The sequence below is a fragment of the Nematocida major genome, assembly GCF_021653875.1.
Source record: "Nematocida major strain JUm2507 chromosome Unknown 2424, whole genome shotgun sequence".
Classification (NCBI taxonomy): Eukaryota; Fungi; Microsporidia; genus Nematocida; species Nematocida major.
In genome coordinates this window covers 14,972-40,914 of record NW_025952956.1, presented here as the reverse complement: position 1 = coordinate 40,914, position 25,943 = coordinate 14,972, and the positions used below count along the sequence as shown (strand labels likewise).

The window sequence follows — 25,943 nt, the reverse complement described above, 5'->3', positions numbered from 1 at the left end:
CATATTGCAAAAAATTTGACACGGCCAATACCCCAGTTTATTTGAAAATCAATTTTGCATTGAGCGAGGTTTCTGATGGGCGCATATGCCAGCCCATTTTCACAGACTTACAGTGTGCATGGCAGGAAGTCTCTGTTTATGGCTGTCTGGCGTGCACTCCAGCCTATTTGCTTTTTGCACGGCTAGAGCACTGCAGAAATGCCCAGAATTCTCCTCTAGAGGCCAGATTAGCATGCAAGACAGTGCGCCCAGATCTCTCCAGGCTTGCTAAATTGTGCCGTATAAGCATGTACAGTCCTTGCAAGGGCAGAATATGCGGGAAAATGTGCAGTAAATTAGCTGTGCATGGCCTCAAGAATCCAGGCAAGCCCGAATAAACAGGGCTGCCAGAGACATAACAAATAAAAATTAGGCTCTGCTTTTATTTATGCGTAGACTCATAAAAAGTAGAATTTCCCAACATCAGCCGGAGCCGTTCCAGGCGTATACTTTTCTCCAGATGGAGTGAAGGGCGCGCTTGAGTATCCAGGAGAGCTCTCCTGGGAGGCGTTCACCAAAGATATATCTGTGTGGCTTGATTCGTTAATTAGTGTTTTCCAGTGCTCATGCGTTTCCTTGACGATTTCAACAGCCTCCTCTGCAGAGTAGTACTGCTCGTTGTTTGCAAACTCATTTTTGCTTCCTGTGTTTCCTTCCTTGTCGGCAATTTTGTAGTTCCTGAACCACTCTCGCGTCTGGGCTAGCAGGCCTGGCATGTATTTCTCTACATCCTCCAGGGAGCTGACTTTGTCGAAGAGCTCGTCTTCCGTGTTCAGGACAAGAACCTTCCAGTCGCACTCTCCCCCGTCAATCAAAGCGATTGCTCCAAGAACTTTGGCCTTGTAGACCTCGCCAGACTGAATTATTCTGCTTCCTATTTCAATTGCATCGATTGGGTCATTGTCTCCATTAATGCCAGTTCTGCTGTCCGGGACTTCTGTGCTTTCCCAGGTCTGCGGAATGGCACCGTAGTTCCACAAATACCCGCTCATGGGGAACATGTTCTTGACAAAGCGCACCTTCCCGTTTTTCACGTCTTGCTTAATCGGGTTGTACTTCGCCTCCTTGTTTATTTCTTTCTTTGCATGACTGAACTTAGGGATTTCGTTCACCACGTTCACCAGCTTAAACCCGTCTTCGGTTGCTGGTATGTCGTGGAATGGAGAAATAACCTGGTTGTTAAGGGTTATGTACCCTGTGTATTCTAATGTGTAATCTGCTCCGTACTGCTGCAATCCGTATACCATGTGCAAGGCTTGAAACTTTTTTGCTTTTAACAACAATAGAAAAACTTAAAGCGCCTCTGTGACATTGTTTCCTTTTGATGCTTTATGATGTAGTTTGCAATTTCACCAAAGGTCTCCTTCACATTTTTCTTGGTCAAGGCCGAGCACTCCGCGAAGTACTTTGCACCAATCTTCTGCGCCAAGGAGCGCCCCTCCTCGTTACTTACAAAGTTGTCAGCCTGCGAGGATGGTGCATTGTCGCGCACGTCAGCCTTCAGGCCTACCAAGAAGTACGGAACATCTTTGCACAAGTTCTGGATTTCCGAAAGCCACTTTTCCTCTATGTTTCCTAGCCGGTCCTTTTTCTCAATGGAGTAGCATATTAGTATGAGGTTTGCATTGCTGTACGACAGTGGCCGCAGTGCGTCGTATTCGTCCTGCCCAGACGTATCCCACAGCGTTAGAACCACCTCTCCTTTCTCTGTCGACTCTTTTGTCACGAAGTTATCCACTATTGTAGGAACATAGTCCTCAGGGAATATCCCAGACTTGTACACCTCCAACAAGCACGTCTTTCCGCAAGCTCCATCTCCTATGACCACAACCTTGGCTCTGTATGTCTCTTTGTTTTTCGCCATGCAGCTTCTCCTGCTTTCTTGGATATAACACGTATAAAAGTATACAACCAATCAGTTTTTATGGGGCGCTGATATATTCCAAAAATATGAGCGAATGAAATCCCGTGTTGCATGCCCAATCTGCCCCATGTTCCCCCACTATCCACTAGTCTGCGCCCGGGTAAATTAGGCGTCCCGCATGGGGAAATTGCACGAAATCCGAATTTCAAGGCAGCCTGCAGGCCGCGTAAAGAGGCATACAGCATCTCTTGCGGAGAAATGCAGCACCCCTGCCTCCTGCCCACACTTTACAGCCCGTCTCTTTCTTCCACACGATTTTCGCACTCTAAGTGCACATGGCAAAATACGCCCGCTTGAATGGCCATGCGGACAGTGTCTGGCCTGCATCGATGCAGCTGTTTCCGGGCCTTCTTCAAACTCTGCCTTGGCGGGCATAAACTCGCAAATAATCAAGACGTTTATTAGTAAAGGAAACACGCTGCATATGCAAAAGCTTTTTATTATGCTTTTTTAAGAGTAAGGCACATTTGCTTTATATTTTCATAATTTAGATCGTCATACTGATTGATTTGCACAAGTTTTACTGCTGTTTTTAGCCTCCCTATAAACTGCTGGAGGTGGAACGAGTATAAAAACTTCTCCTTAACATTGTATCCGTCCGGAATTAAAATAAAGAGCACAAGGACAGACCGGGGCGACCCGTCCTGGTGATGTGCCTCAAAATCAAAAAGGGCATAGCAGCACCCGTAGCTCTTCACGTGTTTTTTGAACTCCTCAAACTGCGACTGCAGGTCGTTCTCCTTCTTTGCTGTGAACTTGTCTAGGGCCGAAGGATTGTTTTTTAGCTCTCTTATTTCGTACTGTGAGGTATCTGTGCCCTGAAAGCTAAACACCATGTATAGTAGCTCCTTCCTTCTGACTTTTTCGATGTTTTCCAATACAGTGTTAAAGTTTTCTCCAAGTTCTGCCATTTTGTTTATGGTAAGAAAAAAAAGAGTGCTCCTAAATAGTTTTGTGACTCAATTGGAGTTTTGAATGCATTTTTTTGTTTCACATGCTGAGGAAGACGGCATAAACTTTCTCCACGAGCCGGCGCGCCCAATTCACCGGGTTCTGCCCTGTGGGAAAGTTTATGTCGTCTTCCTCCGTGCACTCCTATTTTGAAGAGGCTTTGTGGGAAAAGGCGCCAGGTTTCCTGAGCTTACCCAGATGCAGAAATGCTCTCTGATAGGCTGGAGCCAAGCACTGCCCGCTCAGTGCATCCTCTGCTGCCCGAGAATCACCAGGAAATGCTTGCGCGCGCCCTGTGATTGGGGAATTCATGCAAGAGCAGGGAAATGCATGGATAGACGTGTCTGGCAGGCCAGCGGTCTAATACGCATGCATGTGCGCCTAACCACACAAAAGAATAAAAGCACCCGAAAAATCAGATCACAGCTCTTGTAGTGGATAAAAAGAAAGTGATTTTTTTTCAAGAATTCTGCATCCGCATCACTCGCCATTCGTGAAATTTATAGCATGGCTCGACTTTTATTTTGAAATGCAGCTGCACGACTCCGCATAAAACCAGGACAGGCGCCCTTTACACGAAACACGGCAGCCCTACTCTGCAGCGCACTGCGCCTGGGCACACTCTCAGCCGGTCTGTGCAGGAGTCTTTTGGGGCGCTGAATCTCAAGCCAAGAAGACAGAATCTTGCAAGGCCAAAACACAGTCTGTTCAGCATGGCTGGGTAGCGCATCTATATGGAAAAGAGTGACCATGCACGCATATGCTGCGCTTGCTTCTACAGGCTGCTGCTCTTCTGCGTGCTTGCGCGCCAGATGCATGCTTACACATGCTTTCTCTTTCTTCGAAGCTCTTCCTTTTTGCTTAGCCGCTTTCTTTTTATCATTATTCCCTGGTCCCGCAAGTTGTCTCTCTCCTCTATTGCGTGCTTTTTTTCTCGCTCCCGCAGAACTTTCTGGTGCTTGTACGGGACGTTCTGCTTTTTCCACTTCAGTCCGACCTCCTTAAGAGTGTCCCGCAGACATCTGATGGTTTCACCCCCTCCAATGCGCGCTGCTGCGTATTTTCTGATCTGCGGCACTATGTCTTTAATTCTCTCGGTGTATGAAGCGCTGGGAACTCCATTTATTCTTTTCATAAAATATTTGTTATGAAAGAAAGCAGCCAAGTAGCAGACCACTACAACAACATAAAGAGCATAGGAGTGAAAAGCAGAAGCTCCTCAGAAATCATTGCAATTCGCGAGGTTAACAACTTTCTGAAGCTGAAGCTCATACAGAAATTTCTCAAGGAAAACGCAGTTGTGCTGGACTTAGGCTGTGGGAAGGGGGGCGATCTGAGCAAGCTGAAGCACCGCTCGGTCAAGCACTACTATGGGTGCGACATAGCAAAGGGCTCTCTGAAAGAGGCTCTGAGCAGATCCATGACGCACAGCTTTAAAACAGACTTTCTGGAGGTGGACTTCACAAAAAAAAAGATCATCATAGAGCAGAAGGCGGACCTCGTGATGGCGCAGTTTAGCTTCCACTACTGCTTTGCGTCGGAGATTTGCGTGCGCAGGGCTGTGATGAACGTGTGCAACAACCTCAAGCCAGGCGGATTTTTCATCATGACAGTTCCGTGCAAGTCCGTCATCACAAGAAGGTCGAAAAGAAACCCAGAAACTGGCTCTTTTGGAAACACCCTGTACAAAATAATTCCGAAAGAGCCTTTCAGCATCAACGGCCTCTTTGGGGAAAGCTATGACTTCTACTTGGAAGAAGCCCTCACCGGGTGCGAGGAGTATCTGACCGATATAAACTACTTGACAAAGCTTTTTGCACAGAACGGGCTGAAAAAGGTTTTTGACATAGACTTTCTCTCGTTTCTAAACAAGGAGATGGTGAGCGACAACCCCACATATCTAAGAATGGTCAAGAGAATGCTGTGCAAGGAGGAGATCCAAATAATAGAGCTGTACAGAGCAGTTGCGTATAAAAAGCTGTGAGCGAGCAAAGGCAAAACTCAAACTATTTTATTATTTTTCTTTTTTTCTCCCATGCTAGGATTATATTGTGGTGGGCTGCTTAAGAGAAAGAGTCACATAAACAGAAAGGCAAACAAGAAGTACAAGGCAAGGCTTTTGGGAACTAACGTTCTCAGCGACCCCATTGGAGGGGCGCCGCAGGCAAAGGGAATTGTATTAGAAAAGATTGGTCTGGGGGCCAAACAGCCAAACTCTGCCGTAAGAAAGGCCGTGAGAATCCAGCTGATCAAGAACGGAAAGAAGATCACTGCATACGTTCCAAAGGACGGTATGCTGAACAGCATAGAAATCAACGACACAGTAACCGTAGAAGGATTTGGTAACAAGGGAAGATCCAAGGGAGATATTCCCGGAATTGCCTTCAAAGTAAGCAAGATCGGAGATGTGTCTCTTTTGGCTATATACTTAGGAAAGAAGGAAAAGTCTTCCAGATAATTAATAAACCATCCCATACTCAAGTACAGGCAGACAAGGAAGTGGATGCAGTGTGAAATTTATTTTGGCATAGGCTGTGGGTGCCCAAAAGAAGGCGCGCATGCCCAGTTATTCTGGGGCGCTGTGCTTGGAGTCCTCTAGAGACCGCTTTATGGCCAGCTCCAGCTCCGGGTCTATTTCCTCCTCCGCCTCTTTTATGATGCTCATCACGCACTGTTTAAAGCACTGGTTGGGGGCGACAGTAATGCACGCAAACTCCGAGAAGTTTTCCAGCTTTTTTACAAAGGCGTTGTAGTACTCCAGGGCCTCCCCAAACAGAATCAAGCAGACAGAAATGTTTTTCTTCAGAGTGGCCTCCATGGCGCTGACCGTCAGATCGAGGTTGTCTTTTTCTAGGGGGCAGCTCAAAAACAGAGCAATTTTCTGGGCGGGGTTGGTCCGGTACTTTAGCGCCATGCTGGAAATAAGAACAGAGTTTCCTCCGTGCACAAACTCGTCTTTCTGTATTGTCTGGAAGTACGAGAGAATGTCGTTCTTGCTGGAAGTTGGAGACACAATTTTCGTTGTTGTGGCTCTTCCCAGGGTCATGATCCCCACAGTGGACTCAACAGATTGCTCAAAAACCAGGTCTACCACGTGTTTAACCGCCTCCAGCTGGCACTCCAGCCGCTCCTTGCCGTAGTCCTTGTTTATGCTGTGCATTGAGTTGTCCACGATAAACATTAAGTCACTCTTCATTATGCGCAAATAAAATGCAAATAAAGAAAGTATTTAAAAAACTCGAAAGGCGAAAAATAAAAAGACACGCATGAAGAAAAGCATTGAAAGCCTGCTGGAAAAGTACCAGTCGTTTGGGATATACGAGGAAAAAAAGGGCGCAATTGCCAGATATTCAGACAAGCACAGGAAGTACAAGGACGGAACAATACACATCATAACGGCCATCCACAGCAGATCAGAAGACTACCCAAACGAGCTTGTTGAGAGCGGCTTTGGGCACGGGGAGAAGTACAAAACAAAGGGCGCTTCGGAGGAGCACATATTCACAACAAGCATTGATAGCGAGGTGGAGGAGTCCGAGGAGAGCGAGAGCAATCCGCCCTCGGAGAACGAGGACATGGAAAACGACTACATGGAAAACCACTACGAGGACGACGACGACGAAACACCAGGCGAGAGCGAAGACGTGATTTAGACACGGGCTTTCCGCCTGTGCATCTGCAGGTGCTTGCAGAAGATGTTTACCCGCACAGTGCCCACAGCCACAATGTCTTTTGCAGAGAGTGGTTTTGCTGGCATGACTGCCTTCCGTTGGAGGCGGGCACTGTCTTGCTTCTGTGGGCAGTTGATGGCGGACTGGGCAGGAGTGCAGGTTTTTGCGCGCTGGAAGCCGTAGAAATTCGGGCATTGGGCTCTGCAGTGCGCCTGTGAAGCCCCTAGGCACTCGCTTAGAGTGCGAATTTAGTGCTTTTCTGAAGTGGTCTGGCTGGTTGCAGGCGCAGGGTGGCTGCCTTGGCCCGTTTTTACTTCTTTGTTTTTTTATTTTTATGTCATATTCGCAGAATACGCCAGTGCTCATTCTTCGAGAAGAAACAGATACTAGGTTTGGAAAGAACCAAATCATACGAAATATAGAAATGTGTGAGAAGGTTGCAAATATTCTCAAAACGACATTAGGCCCTAACGGCTTGGACAAGATGTTTTTCAATGGGAAAGATATACTTATTACTAACGACGGGGCAACCATAATGAAAAGCCTGGACATAGTTGACCCTGCTGCCCAAATTCTCCTGAACTCCTCGGAGGCCCAGGACCGGGACATAGGGGACGGCACCACCAGTGTGGTGCTGCTGTCGTCCGCCATACTCCGGAATCTGAAGCCGCTGGTCAAGGAAAACACTTCCATCTCTTTGATAACGAAGGAGCTGGGCCGTCTTGGAAAGGCAATATCGGAGATGTCCAGAAACTTGCTGGTGGCGTTTGACAATGAGTCCCTCCAGATGCTGGCAGAAACCAGCCTGAACTCAAAGATACTGTGCAACCACAAGAAGCACTTTGGAAACATGGTGATAAAAACGCTGGGCACGCAGGACAAAGACATTTCGATCAAAAAAATAAGCGGAGGGTCGATTGAAAGCAGCTTCATCGTTGGGGGAGTGGCCTTTGAAAAGTGCTTCACATACGCGGGGTACGAGCAGCAGCCAAAGCGCATTTTGAACCCGAAAATAGCGGTTCTGAAGGTGGAGCTGGAGTGGAAGAGCGAAGTGGAGAATAGCGAAATGAGAATCTCCGGCGCCGGGGAGTACTCTAAGGTGGTTTCAACCGAGTGGAAGCTTATCACAGACAGGCTGGACAAAATCATACAGTCCGGCGCAAATGTGGTTCTTAGCACGCTCTCCATAGGAGACTATGCAACACAGTATTTTGCAAAGTACGGAGTGTTCTCTGCAGGAAGAGTGCCGGAGTCTGAGATCAGCCGAATAACCCAGGTCTTTGGCGGAAGGTTTGTCAGCACGGTTTCTCTGCTGAGCGACCGCGCGCTTGCACGGTGTGCCCTGTTCGAGGAGAAGGAGATAGGGCGCAGCAGATACAACATATTCTACAGCAGCGTCGACAACTCAGAGGTCAGCACAGCGTCAACTATTATATTGCGGGGCCCTGGGGCCGAGATACTCGCCGAGGTCGAAAGAAGCCTGCACGACTCCATGGCCGTGGCAAGAAGAACCGTCGCCAGCAAAGAGATCGTGGCAGGCGGTGGCGCGTACGAGATGGAAATCAGCCGGGAGCTAAGAAAGCTTGCAACAGAGTACAGTACAGCAGAAAGGTTTGTCGTCAAGGCCGTCTCGGAAGCCTTCGAGGTGATCCCTTTCCAGCTGGCAAAGAACTTTGGGCACGACGCTATAAACACGGTCCAGGTCCTTAGAAAGTCGCATGGCGAGGGCCTGGTCCACTACGGCGTGTGCGAGGGCGGAGTGGAGGACTCCTTGTCTGCATACGTTATTGAGCCGCTGGAGGTCAAAACACACATGATCAAGGCGGCTCTCAGCGCGGCAGTGGCCATATTGTCGATAGACGCCACTATTGTATCGGGAAGCAAACAGCAGTAGCTCAAATAAAACATTGAAGACTTTTTATTTCTATAGGGCAAGGCGCCCGTGCTTTCTGAAACACGCCTCCAAAGCCTAGCGGAGGCGGCAGTGGGCCTGCTACTTTTTTCGGTTTTCTCTTCTGCCCGTCCTGCTCTTTATGCCTTGCCTGCCCTTCTTGGCCTCCTTTATTTTTCTCCCGACGTCTTCCTCCTTCATGTCCATGGCGGCCTCTCGCTTGGCGCTGTCTACTGCATCCAGCAGCCCGTGGATTACCTCGGCCCCTATTGAGTAAATGTCCATCTTTTTGCCCAGCTTTATTTCAAGCCGCCTAAAGTCCTCCACGTCGTACTGTGTTACAAATGTAATGGCGCCTCCTGTCTCTCCAGCTCTTCCTGTTCTTCCAACCCGGTGGATGTACTCCTTCACTCCGTCCGGCATGTCGTAGTTTATGATTGTTTTTATGCCGGCCATGTCCATGCCTCTTGCCACCACGTCTGTGGATATAAGCACAGAGTACTTCCCGCTTCTAAACATTTCTATGGTTTCTGTGCGAACAGCCTGCACCTTGTTTCCGTGGATGCTGCACACAGACTCCCCCAGACAGCGCAGCATTCTCTCAAGCCTTTCCGCGGTGACGCACGTGCCCACGAACACGATGCACTTTCTGCACCCGAGCCCCCTCACTATGCTGTATAAATAAGCCTCCTTGTGCTTCTGCGGAAGATGCACATACTGCTGGGAAATGTCCTCTGGAACGCACTCCGGGCTATGCACGCTGTGTGTGACCGGGCTGTTCATTCTCTTGCTTTTGAAGGCGGCCACTCTTTTCGTCATGGTGGCTGTGAACAGAAGCGTGTGCTTTGGCGACACAATTTCAAATATGCTTCCAATGTCCCCGTCAAAGTCGTTGTCCAGAAGCCGGTCGCACTCGTCCAGGACCAGATACTTGAAGGACGTAAAGGTAATCCCCTTTGTGTTTTTCAGATGATGGTGGATTCGGCCTGGAGTTCCTACAATGATGTGTGGCCGATTGGCGAGGCTTTTCCCTTGGGTCAGCAGATCCACGCCTCCTATAAGAAGCGTGGTCCGCAGGCCTATTTCCCCTCCAATGTCAGAAAGCACTGCATGCACCTGCTGGGAGAGCTCTCGCGTCGGGAGGATTATTATTGCATAGAAGTATTTGTCATCATTCAACAGAGAATGGAGAATCGGAAGAGAGTATGCCAGCGTCTTCCCAGTTCCGGTGTTTGACATGGCCACAATATCTGTTTTCACCGGAAGCCTGCTAAGTATAAGCTCCTGTATCGGCGTGGGCTGCGTGATCCGCCTCTTTTCTAGCTCTTCCACGAGTGAACTGTCTAATGCAAAGTCGGAAAATGACTTTTTCTCTTCCTGCATGTCTGTAAAAAATTTAATTTGCAACAGCAGCTATATCACTATCATTGCGCGCCCTCTACCTGTGTGCAAAATTCCCTGCGGATGCATATCTATCTGCTATCTGGCGTTGCGCATATAAGCCCGGTCATTGGTTTATTCCATAAACAGAAAAATGCACAGCTAAAAGCAAGGAGCCAATTAATTTCAAAACAATAACCAGTCACGTGTGCCTCTCCTTTTTATTTTGGCATATATAGAAGTCGTCATACTCCCCCTCTATGGAAGAGAATGTAGAGATGAAGGGCGAAAACGGCGAAGCGCTGTCGCACTCAAAGAAGTCGACCAGCCAGCTAAAGAAGCTTTTTGCCAAGCCTGGGCAGACAAGAGACACGAAAGAAAACGAAGACTCGGAAAAGAGCGACTCAGAGTCCGATCATGTGGAAACGAATGGAAAAGAAATTCTTAACGCTGTTAAAGAAGAGGCCATAGTGAAGAAGGAGCGGGCAAAGTATTCAAAGAAAAGATCAAGCTCCTTAGATGCTGAGGAGCAAGTGCCGTTCTCCTTCTTCAACATACTGAAGTATATTGAGGATAGAACAAGCGGCCTAACTTTCTTCCTTGCAATGATGGCATATGCTGCAGTGGGGTGCATCCTCATTCTGTCTGCGCCCTTGCTGGGCCTGTTTATGACCAAAGAGGAAATTCCTCCTCTGTTTCAGCACATCACTGCATGTCCTGGAAGGCTGTCTGCGCTGCAGGAAACCTTCAAGCTAAGCACGTTCTTTGCGGCAATGTTTTGCACGTACATTTTCGTGCATCTTCTAGTGGGCAGGCTTGTTTTCATATGTGCCATGGTGTGCGACATCATCAATCACAAGGTAAGCAGCATGGAGAAAATCATACTGTTTATTATAGACGACGTGAAGGGAAACCTTGCGGTTTTCTTTATGGGAATTTTCGGCGTGGTGTACTGCAACCTGTTCTTGGAAAAGTACTCCCTGACTCACATCCAAGTGGTGGGGTATGGAAAGCTGGGCGCGTATTCAATGTGCCTTTCCATTCTCATGGGCTTTTTTATTGCCGAAAAGTTCTTTTTGAAGTTGGCCATTGCGTACTGCGGGAACAATGTTTTCTCGGGCCGGATTGGGGATGTAAATCTTAAAACATCTATTCTAAGGCGGCTGAACCAGCACGCAATCAACGAGAATATGGGCGGATCGTATCTTGGCGGGGGCTTGGTTGAGGGCATTGAAGTGACCGAGACGTTTTTGGCACACTTCCCCGACTTCAAGCTTAAGTCCAAGATCCAGTGCGAGGACTTGGTCTATGAAATTCTCTCTATTCTCTCTACAGGCAAGGAAAACATAAGCCCCGAGGACGAGGGGAAGGCGCAAAGCCTTCTGTCCACGTATCTGACAATGGACACAATCCGCGAGGCCTTTGGCACGCAGTGGATGGACATTTGGAAGTATTTGGAGGGCCACGGGTACGTGAAGGAGATAGGGAGCACTTTCCGGATTCCTGGCGACTGCTTGATGAATCTGGCAACATCTGCGTACAGCGAGAGGGTTGACTTGAAGCGAACTCTGTACGACCGAGACAAGATACTCGGAACTCTGGACAGAATACTGCAGGGGGTGGCGCTCATTCTAACGCTTATGCTTAGCACTCCGTTTATAGGATTTGATACTGTCCAATTTCTGGCAGGATCTGCCCCTTTGATTATGGGCTCTGGGTGGCTGTTTGCCGACATTATTAAGGATGTCTTCAACAACTTCATATTTTTGCTCCACGAGCACCCGTTTGACGTAGGAGACAGAATATTTGTGAAGGGCCAGGAGTTTACCGTGCTGAGAATAGACCTGATGTACAGCACGTTCACCTCCAAGGGAGGAACTGTTTGCTACACCCCAAACAAAGAGCTGATCAAAGAGTCCATATTCAACGTGAGGCGCAGCGACATCCAGACAGAGATGGTTGTGTTCATCATAAATGACGAGCTTTCCATAGAGAAGCTGGACGAAATCAAGGAGAAGGCCCTGAGCATTCTCAAGAGAAAGGAGCTAGACACCAAGAAGATGATTACGGTGCAAGACTATGAAACCCAGAGCGACAAGACTGTTCTAACCTTCCGTATAGAATATCTGTGCAACTTCCAAGATCCAGAGCCAAAGTTCACTCGGCGGCACATTCCCTTAGAGATCATTCAGAAAGCCATACGCTCTGCAGGGTTTAACTATGTAGAGCAAAAGGCTGAAAGTAGCATATAAATAAACGCACGCCGAATAGAACCACAGTATAGCGCAGCCCACGCGCGCCTCTTAATTAAATGTTTTTGGTGCACGCACAGAAAAATATCTCTTTCAGATGCTTTGGCCTGTCTTTCTTCTCCCCTTGTGCAACACAAAAGAAAAAGCGTGCAAAACGGGGCAAAAGCCGTACTTCTTTTTTTTACAGCAAAAGCATGCAAAAACAAAAATAAAGCCAAGACCCACTGCGTCTGTTGCATGCGCCCTTTTCTCGCATTTTTCTTTATTTTTCTTTCTTTGGCGCAATGACGAGTCTTTTCAACGAAATACTTAGCACATTGAAGCTCTCCAACACATGCAGTGTTTCTGTGGGGGCGTCTGTTATGCGCTTTGTGTCAAGCACCGAAAAGCTCACTGCAATAAGCACATGCGACTTTGAGGCAGAGGGCGCGGGAGAGCCTCGCGTGTATTCCACAGAGTCGCTTGTGGCTGCGATTTCAGGGTGCAGCGCAATCCAGGAGGTTGACGAAGCGCTTATATTCACGGAGAACACTGCAGCGTACACAATAGTGAACACCATACAGCCTCTTCTGTACGAGTTTTGGCCGTGCAGCATTCCCGAAGAGTGGAGCACAAAAGTGAATGTCTGCAAGGACGCGTTTAGAAAGTTCATACACCTCCAGCAGGGCACAAGAACGTCGGTATACCTGTCGAGCGGGGTTCTGTACTTTTGCACGGAGGACGGGAACAGCACGAACGTGATGCAGATAAGCGCGATAAACATCGTCCAAGAGGGAACCGAGCGGGTGACTGTGCACTTTGAGCCGCTGAAGTATCTGGCAGGCCTTCTAAACATGTGCGAAAAAGTCTCGATTATGTACACAAACGAGTGCTTCTCAATCTTTTTGATGTTTGAGGGCGATGTAGCACACCATAGAGTTGTCTTTAGAGGGGTTGTGTGAGAAAGGGCAGCGCCTGCACGGCAAACTGGCGTCCTGGTTATAAAAGGGCGCTGTTTTATTTTTTTTTATGATTGACTTGAGTCTTCTAAGAAACACAGAAACTCGAAAGTCGGTTTTAGAAAGCGAAAAGAATCGGTTCAAAGGAACCGAGCTTGCCGAGAAGGTTGTGGACATGATTGAGGAGAGAATAAAGATTCGATACACTATGGAGCAGCTGAACAAAGAAATGAACACTCTGACAAGAGAAGGGATGAAGTACTTCAAAATAAAGAAGGAAGCGACCGAGCAAGAAGAAAAAGAGAAAAAAGCGCTTCTGGAAACAATAGCCAACATAAAGGAGAAAAGAGCCAAATGCTCTGTGGAGCTTGCGTCAATGGAGGAAAACACGGACGAGGTGGCAAGAGAAATCGGAAACATTTTGGACAAAAGCGTGCACATCGGGCAAGACGAGGAAGAAAACCCAGTGATTGTGCAGACCGAAAAAAGGGCAAAGGACTTTTGGCCGTCTGAGCTGCTATCGTACGACGTGGTGCTCGAGAAGCTCGGCGCAGTAGACACCGAAAGAGGAACCAAAATAGCAGGGCACAGGGGATATTTCCTGAGAGATGCTGGGGTGATTCTATCGCAGGCCCTGGTTAGATACGCAATGGACTACCTAAGAAAGTGCGACTACACGCTGATACAAACCCCATACATGATGTGCAAAGAGTCCATGAAGCGCACGGCGCAGCTGAGCGACTTTGACGACCAGCTGTACAAAGTAGAAGGGGCAAACGACATGTACCTTATTGCAACGTCGGAGCAGCCGCTGTCTGCACAGCACGAGGGCGAGTGGATGCGCGAAAAAGATCTCCCAATCCGATACTGCGGATACTCGACATGCTTCAGAAAAGAGGCCGGAGCCCACGGGAAAGACAACCGGGGAATATTCAGAGTCCACCAGTTTGAGAAAGTAGAGCAGCTCCTGATTACAGCGCCAGAGGAGAGCGAGGCCGAGTTCTACCAAATGGTGGAGAGGTCGAAGGGCTTCTACGACTCGCTTGGGCTTTCCTACAGGGTGGTGTCTATTGTGTCGGGGGCGCTAAACAACGCAGCTGCAATAAAGTACGACCTAGAGGCTTTGTTCCCGGCCTCTGAGAGATATAGAGAGCTGGTGTCCTGCTCAAACTGCACAGACTACCAAAGCAGAGACTTAAACGTGCGATACAGAACATCAGAGAGCACAGAGGAGAAGCTGTATGTGCACATGCTAAACGGGACGCTGTGCGCTGTGCAGAGAACGCTTTGCTGCCTTGTGGAAAACTACCAAACAGGAGACGGGATAATGGTGCCGGAGGTGCTGGTTCCGTACATTGGCGAAACCTTTATTCCGTACACACAAGAGTAAAAGAGACCGGCGCACTTTACACGCGCATTATAGAAGCACTCTGCAGTGCTTGCAATGAGAAAACAGAAGAAAGGACTGCAAAGGCTGGCTATTAATAAATACCGAGTTGAACTATATACGCGCCGTCTTAGAGGGGCGCACACTTGGGCAAGATAAAGTTTATTTTAGCGCCCTGCCTATTCGCTGTCTGTCTTCACGGGCTTTTTCTTTTTGTTTTTTGTTCTTCGCACAAACAGAGACTTCTCGCCCCGCTTTACTATTTCTGAGTGGGCCAGCTTTGAGTTTCCGATCACGGTAAGCTCCATTTCCTTCTCGGAGATGTTTCGGATGAACTTCATTTGCTCGGGCGCTTCCTGCTCTGAAATGGCCAGCAGCTCTTTTATCATCATTCCTTTCTTTGCAGAGCCCGGAAGAATTCTGCACTTCTTTCCCTCTAGGTACTTGTACGGCCCGCAAACGCCAACTGCGAACTCAACCTCGTGCTCCCCCGGGGCTGCAGTCAGCCCTTTGACTTTTCGCGTGTCTTCAGATACCTCTACAGGAGTGTTTTTCAGCTTGTACATTACAGAAAATCCGTATTCTAGCTTGGCGGGGTAGTAGAACTCCTTCTTCCCTGAAATTGCGAAGCTTCCGTGCGTTAGATACTCGCCAGCAGGCGCGGTTTTACTTACCTGCTCTCCGCGCACGCAGTACACCTCGGACACAAGATTGTTCTCCCACGCCTTGGAGAGATGCATGGCCATTGCGGCTGCGACCTGCTTTGTGTGCTCGCTTGCTCCTTCGCCAATAATTACGCTGGACCCTCCGCGCACGTCAGCATGGAAATATAAGTCCGTGTCCTTCAAGTGCTTTTTCACCAGAATTTCATTTTGCTTTGAGTCTCTCCCTGCAAGAATCAAGTCCGAGTCTTTGGTGACAAACCAGCGGAACTTTTCAAACCAAAACGGACTTCTTTCTATTTTCTCTATCTTCTGCACCTTGCTGGTTATTTCCTGCTCTTTGCACCTGCTCTCTTGCAAGGCCGCCTGCGTCTTTCTGGACTTCTCTTCGATTCTCTTTGCCTGCTGGTACAGCTCGTTTATTTGCTCAAATATGGACCGGGTGTAGTCTATGCTGACCACTCGGTCCGTTAGAAGCATGTCAACAGTTTTTTTCGCAAAGTTCACCTTCTGTATAATCTGGGCAATTCTGTTTTTTTCTTGCTCGGTTTCTTTGAACCGCTTAAACTCATCTTCCGAGAGGTTTGCAGCCTGTGCTGCATCGATCACAGAGAGAACTTCCTGCACATCGGCTTGGTTCTCGGAAAGCGCCTCGGCCTTTGTCTTTAGTATAGTCATTTCCTCCAGCTTTTTGTGAAGGTCCCTCTCCTGGGCCTCTCGTATTTTTCGGCTTTTCTTCTGCGCTGCAGTTTCCAATACCACAGGCGCCGTAAACACCGCATCCATGGCCTCCCCAAACATGCCAAACTCCTTGATGTTTCTGCCGCTCTCGGGGCACATTTCTCTCCACGGAGAAAACATCACTGGCTTGTCGCCCTCGTAGTACACCACCCCGTACGAGCCCACAGAGGTCAGGCTGGCAAAAATGCGAGCAAAGAACGCGGAAAACGCCTCCAGAAACTTGGGCGACTCGCTCTCTATTTCGGCTTGGATGTCCTTTAGCTGCAGCGGGCTGGGCATTCCCAGCGCCTTGCCGATCTCTGCGCCCATTTCTCGAATAACGTCGTCAACCACCCGCCCAGAAAGCGACAAAAAGTTGCTTATTTTCTTCTTTAGGTTGTCGCCGCCCACAAAGTTGAACCGCTCCAAAGAAAGCGAAAGCTCGGGCTGGTTTGCCAAGTAGATGCCCTCCTTTACGATTCCCAGGTGCGGCACGGGCCTCAAAAGGTTTATAATTTTCAGGTTTTCGTCTGTAAGTATGATATTTCCGTTTGCATACATTTCTATGATTAAAATCATCACGCCCTTGCCCGACCGTAGCTTTATGGCAGCTATTCTGTCAAATCCGAGCTGGCTCACCTTCTCCACCCGGTAGTTGCTTATTTCTCTTCGGAGGTAGAGGGCCAGCGGAGTCAGATTCACTTTTTCGTGGCTTCGGTAGGTCAAGTGAAACTTGCTTGGAGGGTCTATCAGCAGCTGCTCTTTGTTGCTGAATTTTATTAAAATGGCTTTTTTGCTCGTGCTGTACACTGTTTTTACGTGCGACTCAACGACTTTGCTCAACTCGTTTACGCCTGCTCTAATGTCCAGCCATGATAGTCTTCCCTTCATATAAAAATATAAAATTCCAATGGCTAAAAAGCCGCAGCGCTGCTTTGGGGCTTCCGCTTGCAGCATGTTTTTGCGGCCGTTTGTCTGCATAGTTGTGCTTTAAAAATCAAGAAAAGACTAGTTTGCCCAAGAACGTGCTTTTCGTGCTTATCTGCATTGAATATTTGTTTATTTACACTCTTTATTTAGATGGAGTTGAGATGGATGTCCACCCATCGGTTTCCAATAGGGTTTCCTTGAATCCGTGAAAGAAGAGCAGAGTAATGCAGAGACTCAGAGTAAAAGTACCAGACACTTCCTGTGGCGTATGAGGCCCAGCAAAAACTCAGGAGGAGCCTGTTGTATCCTTCCAAGTTCTCTATAAAGAAGGAGCACAGACTCAAAATCATGTACATGGGCAGTATTAGGGCAAGAATAACACCTATTGTGGTTGTTTTAAGTGTTTTTACACAGTTCACCGATCTAAACGAGTTTATGTACGGATAGTCGCCAGTTATCTCCAAGTTCTCTATAAACTCGATGGCTTCGTGCGGCTCCTTCTCCAGGGCAGTGGTGAGTATCACAATAGGGGTTATTTCCAGCCGCTTATAGAATAAAAGGTTTGAAAAGTACTTTTGGGATAAAGTCCTTACCATCGCCCTCCCAACTGAGCTGATGTTTAGGGGCGCGAAAATCAACTGAAGGCTTAGGCATGCTACTTTAATGATTGCCATGTACGCGACCACTCCGATGTTTTTGGCTAGCAGCTTGAGAATGGTGAATATAATTCTATGCTTTCCCGTGTTTGTCCTCAGGTAGAACCACAGCACAGACATCGTAATTAGCGCATACGAAATAAAGTAGAATGTAACCAGGCAGTATAGCGACTTAAACAAAAACACAAGGTACGGTGTGTTCAGGGGGAATGCCGCTGCGAAGACCAGCATGGTCGACAGCGTGATAAGCATGAAAATAAACCCAAATGCCAGCGTAGAGAAGGTTGGATAGTCCATGTGGTCTTCAATGGAAGACGGCAGCGAAAATATTTCTATATAATTTTCCACCGGCGACCTGTCTATTTTGGGCACAACAAGCTTTAGTATGCACTCCGAGTATATCACCATCTGCACAAGAAACGCAATAATAATCAAGTTTGGAGAGGAGTAGTCCATTTTGTAGAAGGCCAGAATAATTGTCAGCATGACTAAGTCCAGCACCCCCACAGCCATAAGCACCCGAATGACTAGCTCGTTGCTGGCCTGGGCCATGTGCTTCAGAAGGCAGGGAGGCGACTGGATGTATATAGAAAAGCACACGAATATAGAGACTTGCAAGTATACAAAGGATGCATCATTAAGAGCAGTAGAAGGAATATTGGATACTATTTGGCAGTAAAAATCGTACCCAAAATTGACCGAGGCAATGCAATAATAAACCAGCCAAGGAAGTGTGTTCTTTAGTTTTTGTATTTGCAAAGCCTTCTGTTTCTGCATGGAAAAATAAAAATGAGACGAATATAAAAAGACGGAGCGTCTATGCCCGAATTCTATTGGATGCATTTTAATTCATGGCTTCCCCTTCTATTAATGCCCCGCGCATACAACACAGAAACTCCAGAAATGCTCACCCGGCTCCGCGCAGCATGGAGGGGTGCAAAATGCAGGCCGTATATTGCCTTTTGCATGCGCGTGCATGGCAGACATCTTCTCGGAAAGCCCCGGGATTAAAGGAGGCAATTGATGCGGGGAGTCAGGCAGCATGTTTTTAGCGGCTAGAAACACAGCCTTTGAGCACACCAAAATATTGCATCCTGTTGGACATGCGGCTCTGGCTGCCCGGGCTTGGATAGCTTCTTTCAGCGCACTCGCCTGCCCGTGCTTTCCAAAACGTACAAGCTCGTTTCTATCTAGAAGAGAAGAGCACTTTTTTTGCCAAGCAGTGGAAGTGTCTTCGATGAATTATTCGGCAGGCGTACAGTCAACAGAGAGAAATATTTTCAAAGCCTTTAAAAATCTACATGTTGGCTACATTAACAATTAACAATGCGAAAAATTGCGACGACTTTTTATTTTAGACTCTGCTTGCATAGAGACTGTGTGCAAACAGCCTCACTGCATTTTGCAAACAAATTCGTGCTAGTGAACGCATAAAATACAGCGCAACAGGGCGCGCGCTTAAACTTGCGAACACTCCAGGCGCATGGATTCTATTCCTGCACATTTTTTGCTTTCTTTTGCTCGAGAGGCGGCGGTGCCAGTAGTCATCTTTAAGTATGCGGCAAACCATGGAAATTCGGATAGAATTTGGGCGTGCTGGTTTGCAGAATGGTGTGCCTCCATGTCCTGCCAGTGCCCACTCTGCGCCAAAAAGAAGAGCTGCAGGGACAGATAAAAGCATGCACACAGTGTAGATCTGCTGTCTTTTTTGCTTAACTCCTTTCCAGCTGGTTCACATTTCAAATATGGAAAAACAGCCAAAGCGCAGGCCGTGGCAAAACAATGTGTGGGCGGAGGCCAGAGAAAGGGGATATTGATGGGCTTTCTTTGCCTCCTTTCGCGCGCGCTGTAGGTTCAAGCCCACTGGCGCGCGGAAGGAGGCAAAGCAAAGGAGGCACATTTTACATTTGAAGGCACTGATTGACAAGGGGGAAAGGCAGATTTTTCCCCTGGGTGGCCTTCGTAATGGGGCGGGCCGAAGCGAGACAGCTTAGAGAGGGGAAAATGCGAGAAAGAATTAATTAAAACTAATTAAAAAGCAATATACCCCGAATTTTTGACGTTATTCGGATTATGACTTAATAGGGAATAATATAATTTGGACAAATTTTGGTTATTTTTTAATATGATATACACAAACTCAATCATTTTCAAAGTATAAATAGCATTTTCGTTCGCACTTACATGGAAAATAGAAATAGAAACAAAACCCCTAGGAAAATTATTATTTGCTTAGCCGTTGTTGTCCCAACGATAATAGCGACCATGTGCGCGCTTTTTTACTTCTTCGGCAAAAGAAACACAAAAGCCGCAAAAGTCAAATCCCTTGCCGCTTCCATAGGCGCTTGCACCCCTGCTCGACCGAATGCAAATGATCGTACAAGAATATACCGTTCTATGTTTGAAAACACAGCGACACGCACAAGCAACAACCAGAGAGAAGGTGGTTTTACACACAACGAATTCGAAGTTGAAGGTAACTCAGAATCTGACTATAACAGCTGTGATCTAGACTTTGAAAACCCAAACAATGCATCTGCAATCAACTCAGACCATTTTGTTAAGTCTGCTCTAAACGCAATGGAACGAAACAGCCTTTTTGAATTTATTTATAGGATTGAGGGCGGGATTAGTGGAAGAAGAGAGGCTTTAAAAAAAGTATACCACAACCACACTAATTATCCTTCGCTGGCAAAAATTCAAAATTGGGATCTAGAGACAGTCAAGAAATTGAATGAGTTCATTATGCAAAATACATATGAACCACAAACATTAAACAGCGGCGAGCTTGATGCCACAAACTCTAAGAGAACCCACCCCATACTTCAGGAAATTTTTTGGTCACTGAAGCAAAATTATCGTAAATCAGCAACGTACACTCCTAAAGACCGCATGCTGCCGATTTTAACAAATGACAGTACTGCGCCAGAAGTGATTAAGAATATAAATCCTTCAGTGTTTGCAGCTGTGAATGCTCTATTCGCGATTCCAGAGATATTCAACGATCTTGTTAGCCTTGATATAGAAAAAAGCATCCAGATACACCGTAATGCCTGTGTGAATATGTTAAAACCGAATAATTTGGGGTTTTTTACAGCCTCGGGCGATACTATTTATTTGGTTTTTTTATTTTTATCTAATATAGCAAATTCTTATACAAATTCCTACATGGGGAGTTTAGGTACGGCTTTATATGTAGAAAAAATGCAAGCTTTGGAAAAAACATTCAAAGAAAGAGTTGAGTTTACAGGTTCACAAAATCAGAGTAATCTGCCTAAATTCAATGTAGACAATCCAACGCATGTATACCTTTTTCTCTATGAATGCATGGCAAAAATGTATCAGGGGCTCCCTTTGAGCCTTGATGGCGTAAGAGTTGAAGGAAAAAGCGTGGTATGCATGGAAGAGTATCTGGAAGTTCGGGTTATTACAAACAACTCCAATGATATGGCCGTAGCAACAGAAGTTGTGCCGATAGAAGAAAACGTGTTTGGTGAGTTGGAAATCGAGTCTGAATACAGGGTTGATATGCAACCAATATATTATATTGACAATGAAGAGCAGGTGCGAAAACCCTTTTCAGTCCCTAAACACATTCAAATGAGCTGCCGTTTTATTGTAGAATGCATCGAATCCATCTGGAATGTCTCTGTTCTAAACATGTACTTGTTTTCAATTAATCCACAGACAGGTGAAATGAAACGCGAGGATTGGCTTATAGAATATTATCACGGCCCGACGCCAACACGGGTGCTGGTATTTTACCATATAAAAGAAAATTCCATCACGATACCAAATATCGATAAGCTTATTATGACACAGTTTCAGCCAGGCGAAAACGCTGCTCTAGGCCCCAACATGCTGCGCCTCCCATTGTTCCTGAATAGTATGATGTATATGTCACTTACAAGCATAACACCGTATAGCTCAGATAGACCAACAAGCCAAATTTATTCAGAAAGTCCGAATAGAATTATAGATTTTGGCAGCGCACGCCCGCAGGTGTTTAAGCCAACAAAGAGTAATGGCCAAGTCTACTATCCGCAGCTTGTCATCGACATTTCTGAAAATGCAGCCAGGTCTGATGTGGATTTAGTGCTTGCACACATCTCCAGCTGTGTTGTAAAATCGACGAATGGTCACAAGACACGTATCAGTTGGTTCGTTAGAAAAGTCAACCCAGGCCAGTATTCCAACATAGTCCTCCCTTCCGCTTTCAAAGAAGATAAGGGAAAAATCACCATTAAAGACCTTGAGAAGAAAAATGCATATGGAAACATACCAATTGCATGCATAAAAAGGTGCACAAAAGGAACTAACGCCCGATCATTTTCGGTTACTGTTTCCGAAAACTACACAGATGTACGTGATAGAAAAGCCTACAAAACCAATGCTCCATACAACAGTGTGATCACTCAGATTAAAAACATTGAAGAAGAGTCCCCGCTGGATGAAAACCACTGGGATCCCATTTGCATAGTAACTGGACCTTCTAAGTACCAGCAACGCGCACACATAGGGATTAAGGGAGCTCTATTAGACTTCTTAGCGAATGTGAGTGAGTGAGTTCGCTATGCACGCCCGTAAACAGGCTAAGCAATGCACATTGATAAAAATAAAATTTCTCTAAGAGATATATATTCCTGGTACCCATCTATTCGAAAAAGCAAGGCATTTCACACTTTTGCAGTGTTTGCCCAGAAGCAAACCCTATCAAATTTCCTTGCATTCTCTGAAACTGTGCTGTGTAAAGCAGATATGGACTTTCTAGAGGGCGAGCCGATATGCGAATTCTACCTGTCGTAAATCCGGTTTAAATTTCGGCTTTGGTCTAAGACAAGCTCCAATAAAGAGTTATTAGCCTTTGGAGCTTTATAAATGTCGACCATTGAATGCCGTGGTGTTCGATGTTTAGAATTCCTTGACATTACTTCTGCATTTTATTTCTCTCTTTATAAAATCGTCTCGCGTATTTATGTCTTTAATGATCATTAATCAATTTCATGTTTCTCATCTTATTGATTGTTTCAAGCCATGGTCTAATTTTGTGGGAATTCCATAATTCACCACACTACTAGAAATAAATATTTACAGGCAGCTGCCCAGGACATAGCTGGGTGCTTTCCAGGGGATGGCACCGGGGTGCGTGCACACTGTTAGAGAAGATTCAAATATGTTTGGGAGGCAGCTAAAGTGCATGCAGAAGTTTGGAATACCCGTAGAAATAAATGTTCAAGATTGCCTAGAAGGCATTTTTTGAGGTGCAGCAAGCCCAGGTACCGCAGGCCAGGCTGCAGGCTGGCGAGGAAACGCTGCCCGAGAACAGGCGGGGCAAAATAAAAGTTTTAAAATGTACGAAGAACATTCATTTTCAGACTTTTCGCGTAAAAAGCCAAGGCCAGAGAGCAGAAGGTCTCTTGCCAAAAAACAACTCAGCATTATGCCACAGCACTAGAGCACGGGCGCATTCTGCATTGCAGGCCAACTTTACATGCATGCCGGGCACAGCGTGCGGCATTTCATGGGCTCATGCACGCGCTGGCGCTTTACTAATTATCGTGTGCGTGGAATCATGCAGGCATGCAATCAACATGATGCCGCTTTATATGCAATACTAACATATATAAAGAAGTTTTTAGTGCAGAACTTGATGAAGCTGCAGACTCTTTTAGGGATAGTGGCTGCCCAGATAGCTTGGGCAACCGACTTCTACAACGCTGTAGAGCAAGCACAGCTCTCTACAATAGTGGGCATAGACGGCAAGAAAAAAATAGTGTGCCCTTGGTCTTCAATAACGCCCATGAAGGGCGCAATATACGCGAACTTGAAACTTGCAGACGATATGAGGCGCCTGTCTCCGCACATAGACATTATATACTCGTATGATTTGACGGCGTATACAGTGGGCTCAGACATCCGACGAGCTGTCTATACGAGAGAGCCCGAGAAAGACCGAGCATACCCCCCTGAAAGCCTTGTAGGCGGCCAGCTAGGCAAGGCGCGCGCAGAGTACATCAACGAGTACTACACCAGGCTTTTAAAGCTTCTGCCAATAGAGTGGGAAGAGCAGCCTTTCAAGCAGGAGGTAGGCTATGCCTCCAACTTCTGCACATTTCTCCAGTATGTGTGCCCGGAGGAGTCTGTGTGCTACATACTGGCATCTATTTTGCTGCTAAGCGAGGGCGTGGATGTTCCCATTGAGGCAGACGAAGAGAAGATTGTGCTGTGGAAAAACAGAAAAAGGCAGGAGGCAGTGCTTGAAATTAGCATGCTGCAGTCAAAAGATGAGAGCCACCGAAAAGAGACAGCTGAAACAATAAACTTCTTCAAGAAGTACAAAGGCACAGAAGAAATGCCGACCACAATGCAGGAGTTCCGAAAGGGCCGGTTCCTGGAAAGCGTGAGCTTCCTTGCACACAGCCACCTGTTCGAGTGCTTGTACGACGAGAGCGACATGAAAACTATGTTCGAGTGCGTGCACAAAATTCTTGAAAACTTGTGCAAGGCTGCAGAATCGCCAGAGGAGGCGTGCAAGGAGAGGAGGCTGCTCGACGAGTGGTTTATGCCAGATGAAAGAAGGCAGGAGGCCGTTGACTTTTTGCGGCTGTTTATAAAGACCCAAGACAGCATTAGAAACATAGAATGGTTCCCATACTACAGCTGCGAAAGCCTTCTAACACAAATAAAAGTGCCAGGCGAGGCGCCAACTGTGCAGACAGACGAGCCTATCCATAGCGCGGTGGATACAGGCATTTTTCTGCTGATTCGCTGCTTTGCTTATGACCCAAAGACAAAAAGCTGCAGCATAAGCGGGTTCATAGACAGCAAGACCTCCAAAAGCGACATAGACGGGCTGAAGAAAATATTTAGGCACGAAAAAGAGCAAATCAACGAGTACGGGAACGGGCACTACATGGGCTGCACTGCAATGGAATCGCTGTTTTCAAAATGGAGTGAGTGTGTGACCTCGAATCTTTCATGCGAGGAAATTGTGTACCTCTTCACAAATCGGACTCACCTGGACTCCGGCATGCTGAACTTTCTGTATGCACTTGCGAAAATAACTGGCAAGTTTCCCAGCGTAAAGAAACAGCTGGACAGCTTTATAGCAAGGCTGAAAAACAAGGACACGCGCCTCCTTGAGCTTTTCGGCGACTTGCTGAAGTTTACAAGTGAGTTTTTCACGTCGCTCTCTGTCAACAAGCAGCTTTCTGTGGAGCTTGACGCGCTGCAAAAAGAAACGGGAGTAGACGGAAGACCCGAAATTTACGGAGCTATCAAATTGCGGTACAGATTCAGCGACAGCGTTCTAGAGCAAGGGATGGCTATAGAATTTGCTCCAATGAAGTTCAACATTTGGGTAACTCCTGTCGCTGTTTGCTACCCCCAAGACGGCATTGAAACCAAAATCAGAAAGTATCTGCAGTACGAAAACCACGGAACATTTACCGGATGCCTGCTCGCACACTGCTTGGAGAAGGAAATGTATACGATCAACCAGCACCAGAAAACGAAAGCTGAGGTCTCAAGGTACGTGATGAGCGCAGTGGACAGCATGCTGGCGGATCTGGAAAAGGAAGATCACCAGGCACTCAACCAAATCTTCCTGATGCTGCACACAGACTCTGTTTGTGACTTTTTGGCGGTTTTTAATTGTTTTAATGCATGCGCTGCGGATTATGCGCTCTCCCCTGGCATTAAAAGCTTGCTGCTGCGAGCCAGCTCTAGCATGACAGCATATTTTTTGCAAATATGCAAGCCAACCGAATCGTGCCTCTATTCTTCGATTTTTACAGGAGCAATGAAAAGAAACATGCATCCTAAAATAGAAATGTCAGACACGCTATTTACCAATATGTTTATTCACTCGCTTTACAGCTTTATTGTCTCTGTGCAGAATGCCCAGGTGTATGACAACCCGAAAATAACAAAGGCAATCATGCGCTACTTTGAAATCTACGCAGAAACAACAAAAACTCCGCTTCACACCTGCCCCTGGCTGCGCAATTTCTTTTGCCACATACACCTATTTAAATGTCTGTTCTCAGCGGGCACGCAAGAAAACTCCAGAGAACTGGCGGGCCTCCTCCTGAAGGAGGGCGAGGAGGGGGGGCTGCTAAAGAATAAGCTGGATCTTCTGTGGTTTGGGCTTTCGGCGATCACCCCCGAAGCCAGCAATGAGCTAAGACTCCAGCTGTACAACGTGATCACCCAAGACATCCCCTATTTGAAGAGTCTGCAAAAAACTATGCTGAGGCCGTACACAGAATTAGGGAAGAAAGCCATACTCAGCTATCTGTCGGAAAATTGCAGTGTGCTGGCAGAAAGTGGTGGAGAGGAAAAGCTTAAGATAGTTATAGAGCTGTTCAAATAAACGCGCTTCACGTTCAGAAATCTTCCCAGCAAATTGCATCGCAATACAGCGCACAGCCGTATAGGCAGCACACTCTTTTTCTCTGGACTTTAATTGGCGCATGCTGCATGCAGCACAGATAGGGCTCTGCCATCCCAGTGCCAGTGCACTGAAGCAGGCACGGGCAAG

At 46.9% G+C, this 25,943-nt stretch overlaps 17 protein-coding genes across 17 annotated transcripts; 9 read left to right on the top strand and 8 right to left on the bottom strand.

Annotated features, from left to right (window-relative positions):
- Nucleotides 1-437: 437 nt before the first annotated feature.
- Nucleotides 438-1,286, bottom strand: NEMAJ01_0044 (uncharacterized protein; the record flags this gene model as incomplete). Its single annotated transcript, XM_047913882.1, has 1 exon — nucleotides 438-1,286. The coding sequence occupies one exon, from the start codon at nucleotides 1,284-1,286 to the stop codon at nucleotides 438-440; it is 849 nt and encodes a 282-aa protein (XP_047769839.1).
- A 26-nt stretch (nucleotides 1,287-1,312) lies between these two features.
- NEMAJ01_0043 (Ras-like protein gene family, member A) lies at nucleotides 1,313-1,903 on the bottom strand (the record flags this gene model as incomplete). Its single annotated transcript, XM_047913881.1, has 1 exon — nucleotides 1,313-1,903. One exon carries the CDS (start codon nucleotides 1,901-1,903, stop codon nucleotides 1,313-1,315), a length of 591 nt encoding a protein of 196 aa, XP_047769838.1.
- A 500-nt stretch (nucleotides 1,904-2,403) lies between these two features.
- Nucleotides 2,404-2,874, bottom strand: NEMAJ01_0042 (cofilin; the record flags this gene model as incomplete). The annotated part of the gene is made up of 1 exon (XM_047913880.1): nucleotides 2,404-2,874. The coding sequence occupies one exon, from the start codon at nucleotides 2,872-2,874 to the stop codon at nucleotides 2,404-2,406; it is 471 nt and encodes a 156-aa protein (XP_047769837.1).
- Nucleotides 2,875-3,734: 860 nt separating this feature from the next.
- Nucleotides 3,735-4,049, bottom strand: NEMAJ01_0041 (uncharacterized protein; the record flags this gene model as incomplete). The annotated part of the gene is made up of 1 exon (XM_047913879.1): nucleotides 3,735-4,049. One exon carries the CDS (start codon nucleotides 4,047-4,049, stop codon nucleotides 3,735-3,737), a length of 315 nt encoding a protein of 104 aa, XP_047769836.1.
- A 12-nt stretch (nucleotides 4,050-4,061) lies between these two features.
- NEMAJ01_0040 (mRNA (guanine-N7-)-methyltransferase) lies at nucleotides 4,062-4,898 on the top strand (the record flags this gene model as incomplete). The annotated part of the gene is made up of 1 exon (XM_047913878.1): nucleotides 4,062-4,898. The coding sequence occupies one exon, from the start codon at nucleotides 4,062-4,064 to the stop codon at nucleotides 4,896-4,898; it is 837 nt and encodes a 278-aa protein (XP_047769835.1).
- A 51-nt stretch (nucleotides 4,899-4,949) lies between these two features.
- NEMAJ01_0039 (small subunit ribosomal protein S23e) lies at nucleotides 4,950-5,372 on the top strand (the record flags this gene model as incomplete). The annotated part of the gene is made up of 1 exon (XM_047913877.1): nucleotides 4,950-5,372. One exon carries the CDS (start codon nucleotides 4,950-4,952, stop codon nucleotides 5,370-5,372), a length of 423 nt encoding a protein of 140 aa, XP_047769834.1.
- A 108-nt stretch (nucleotides 5,373-5,480) lies between these two features.
- Nucleotides 5,481-6,110, bottom strand: NEMAJ01_0038 (26S proteasome regulatory subunit N10; the record flags this gene model as incomplete). Its single annotated transcript, XM_047913876.1, has 1 exon — nucleotides 5,481-6,110. One exon carries the CDS (start codon nucleotides 6,108-6,110, stop codon nucleotides 5,481-5,483), a length of 630 nt encoding a protein of 209 aa, XP_047769833.1.
- A 70-nt stretch (nucleotides 6,111-6,180) lies between these two features.
- Nucleotides 6,181-6,567, top strand: NEMAJ01_0037 (uncharacterized protein; the record flags this gene model as incomplete). Its single annotated transcript, XM_047913875.1, has 1 exon — nucleotides 6,181-6,567. The coding sequence occupies one exon, from the start codon at nucleotides 6,181-6,183 to the stop codon at nucleotides 6,565-6,567; it is 387 nt and encodes a 128-aa protein (XP_047769832.1).
- Nucleotides 6,568-6,919: 352 nt separating this feature from the next.
- On the top strand, nucleotides 6,920-8,479 carry NEMAJ01_0036 (T-complex protein 1 subunit eta; the record flags this gene model as incomplete). The annotated part of the gene is made up of 1 exon (XM_047913874.1): nucleotides 6,920-8,479. The coding sequence occupies one exon, from the start codon at nucleotides 6,920-6,922 to the stop codon at nucleotides 8,477-8,479; it is 1,560 nt and encodes a 519-aa protein (XP_047769831.1).
- A 99-nt stretch (nucleotides 8,480-8,578) lies between these two features.
- NEMAJ01_0035 (ATP-dependent RNA helicase DDX47/RRP3) lies at nucleotides 8,579-9,859 on the bottom strand (the record flags this gene model as incomplete). The annotated part of the gene is made up of 1 exon (XM_047913873.1): nucleotides 8,579-9,859. The coding sequence occupies one exon, from the start codon at nucleotides 9,857-9,859 to the stop codon at nucleotides 8,579-8,581; it is 1,281 nt and encodes a 426-aa protein (XP_047769830.1).
- A 257-nt stretch (nucleotides 9,860-10,116) lies between these two features.
- Nucleotides 10,117-12,108, top strand: NEMAJ01_0034 (uncharacterized protein; the record flags this gene model as incomplete). The annotated part of the gene is made up of 1 exon (XM_047913872.1): nucleotides 10,117-12,108. The coding sequence occupies one exon, from the start codon at nucleotides 10,117-10,119 to the stop codon at nucleotides 12,106-12,108; it is 1,992 nt and encodes a 663-aa protein (XP_047769829.1).
- Nucleotides 12,109-12,392: 284 nt separating this feature from the next.
- NEMAJ01_0033 (uncharacterized protein) lies at nucleotides 12,393-13,049 on the top strand (the record flags this gene model as incomplete). The annotated part of the gene is made up of 1 exon (XM_047913871.1): nucleotides 12,393-13,049. One exon carries the CDS (start codon nucleotides 12,393-12,395, stop codon nucleotides 13,047-13,049), a length of 657 nt encoding a protein of 218 aa, XP_047769828.1.
- A 67-nt stretch (nucleotides 13,050-13,116) lies between these two features.
- Nucleotides 13,117-14,436, top strand: NEMAJ01_0032 (seryl-tRNA synthetase; the record flags this gene model as incomplete). Its single annotated transcript, XM_047913870.1, has 1 exon — nucleotides 13,117-14,436. The coding sequence occupies one exon, from the start codon at nucleotides 13,117-13,119 to the stop codon at nucleotides 14,434-14,436; it is 1,320 nt and encodes a 439-aa protein (XP_047769827.1).
- Nucleotides 14,437-14,612: 176 nt separating this feature from the next.
- NEMAJ01_0031 (nuclear export mediator factor NEMF) lies at nucleotides 14,613-16,796 on the bottom strand (the record flags this gene model as incomplete). The annotated part of the gene is made up of 1 exon (XM_047913869.1): nucleotides 14,613-16,796. The coding sequence occupies one exon, from the start codon at nucleotides 16,794-16,796 to the stop codon at nucleotides 14,613-14,615; it is 2,184 nt and encodes a 727-aa protein (XP_047769826.1).
- Nucleotides 16,797-16,891: 95 nt separating this feature from the next.
- Nucleotides 16,892-18,178, bottom strand: NEMAJ01_0030 (uncharacterized protein; the record flags this gene model as incomplete). Its single annotated transcript, XM_047913868.1, has 1 exon — nucleotides 16,892-18,178. The coding sequence occupies one exon, from the start codon at nucleotides 18,176-18,178 to the stop codon at nucleotides 16,892-16,894; it is 1,287 nt and encodes a 428-aa protein (XP_047769825.1).
- Nucleotides 18,179-19,585: 1,407 nt separating this feature from the next.
- On the top strand, nucleotides 19,586-21,967 carry NEMAJ01_0029 (uncharacterized protein; the record flags this gene model as incomplete). Its single annotated transcript, XM_047913867.1, has 1 exon — nucleotides 19,586-21,967. The coding sequence occupies one exon, from the start codon at nucleotides 19,586-19,588 to the stop codon at nucleotides 21,965-21,967; it is 2,382 nt and encodes a 793-aa protein (XP_047769824.1).
- A 1,084-nt stretch (nucleotides 21,968-23,051) lies between these two features.
- Nucleotides 23,052-25,775, top strand: NEMAJ01_0028 (uncharacterized protein; the record flags this gene model as incomplete). Its single annotated transcript, XM_047913866.1, has 1 exon — nucleotides 23,052-25,775. One exon carries the CDS (start codon nucleotides 23,052-23,054, stop codon nucleotides 25,773-25,775), a length of 2,724 nt encoding a protein of 907 aa, XP_047769823.1.
- Nucleotides 25,776-25,943: the final 168 nt, after the last annotated feature.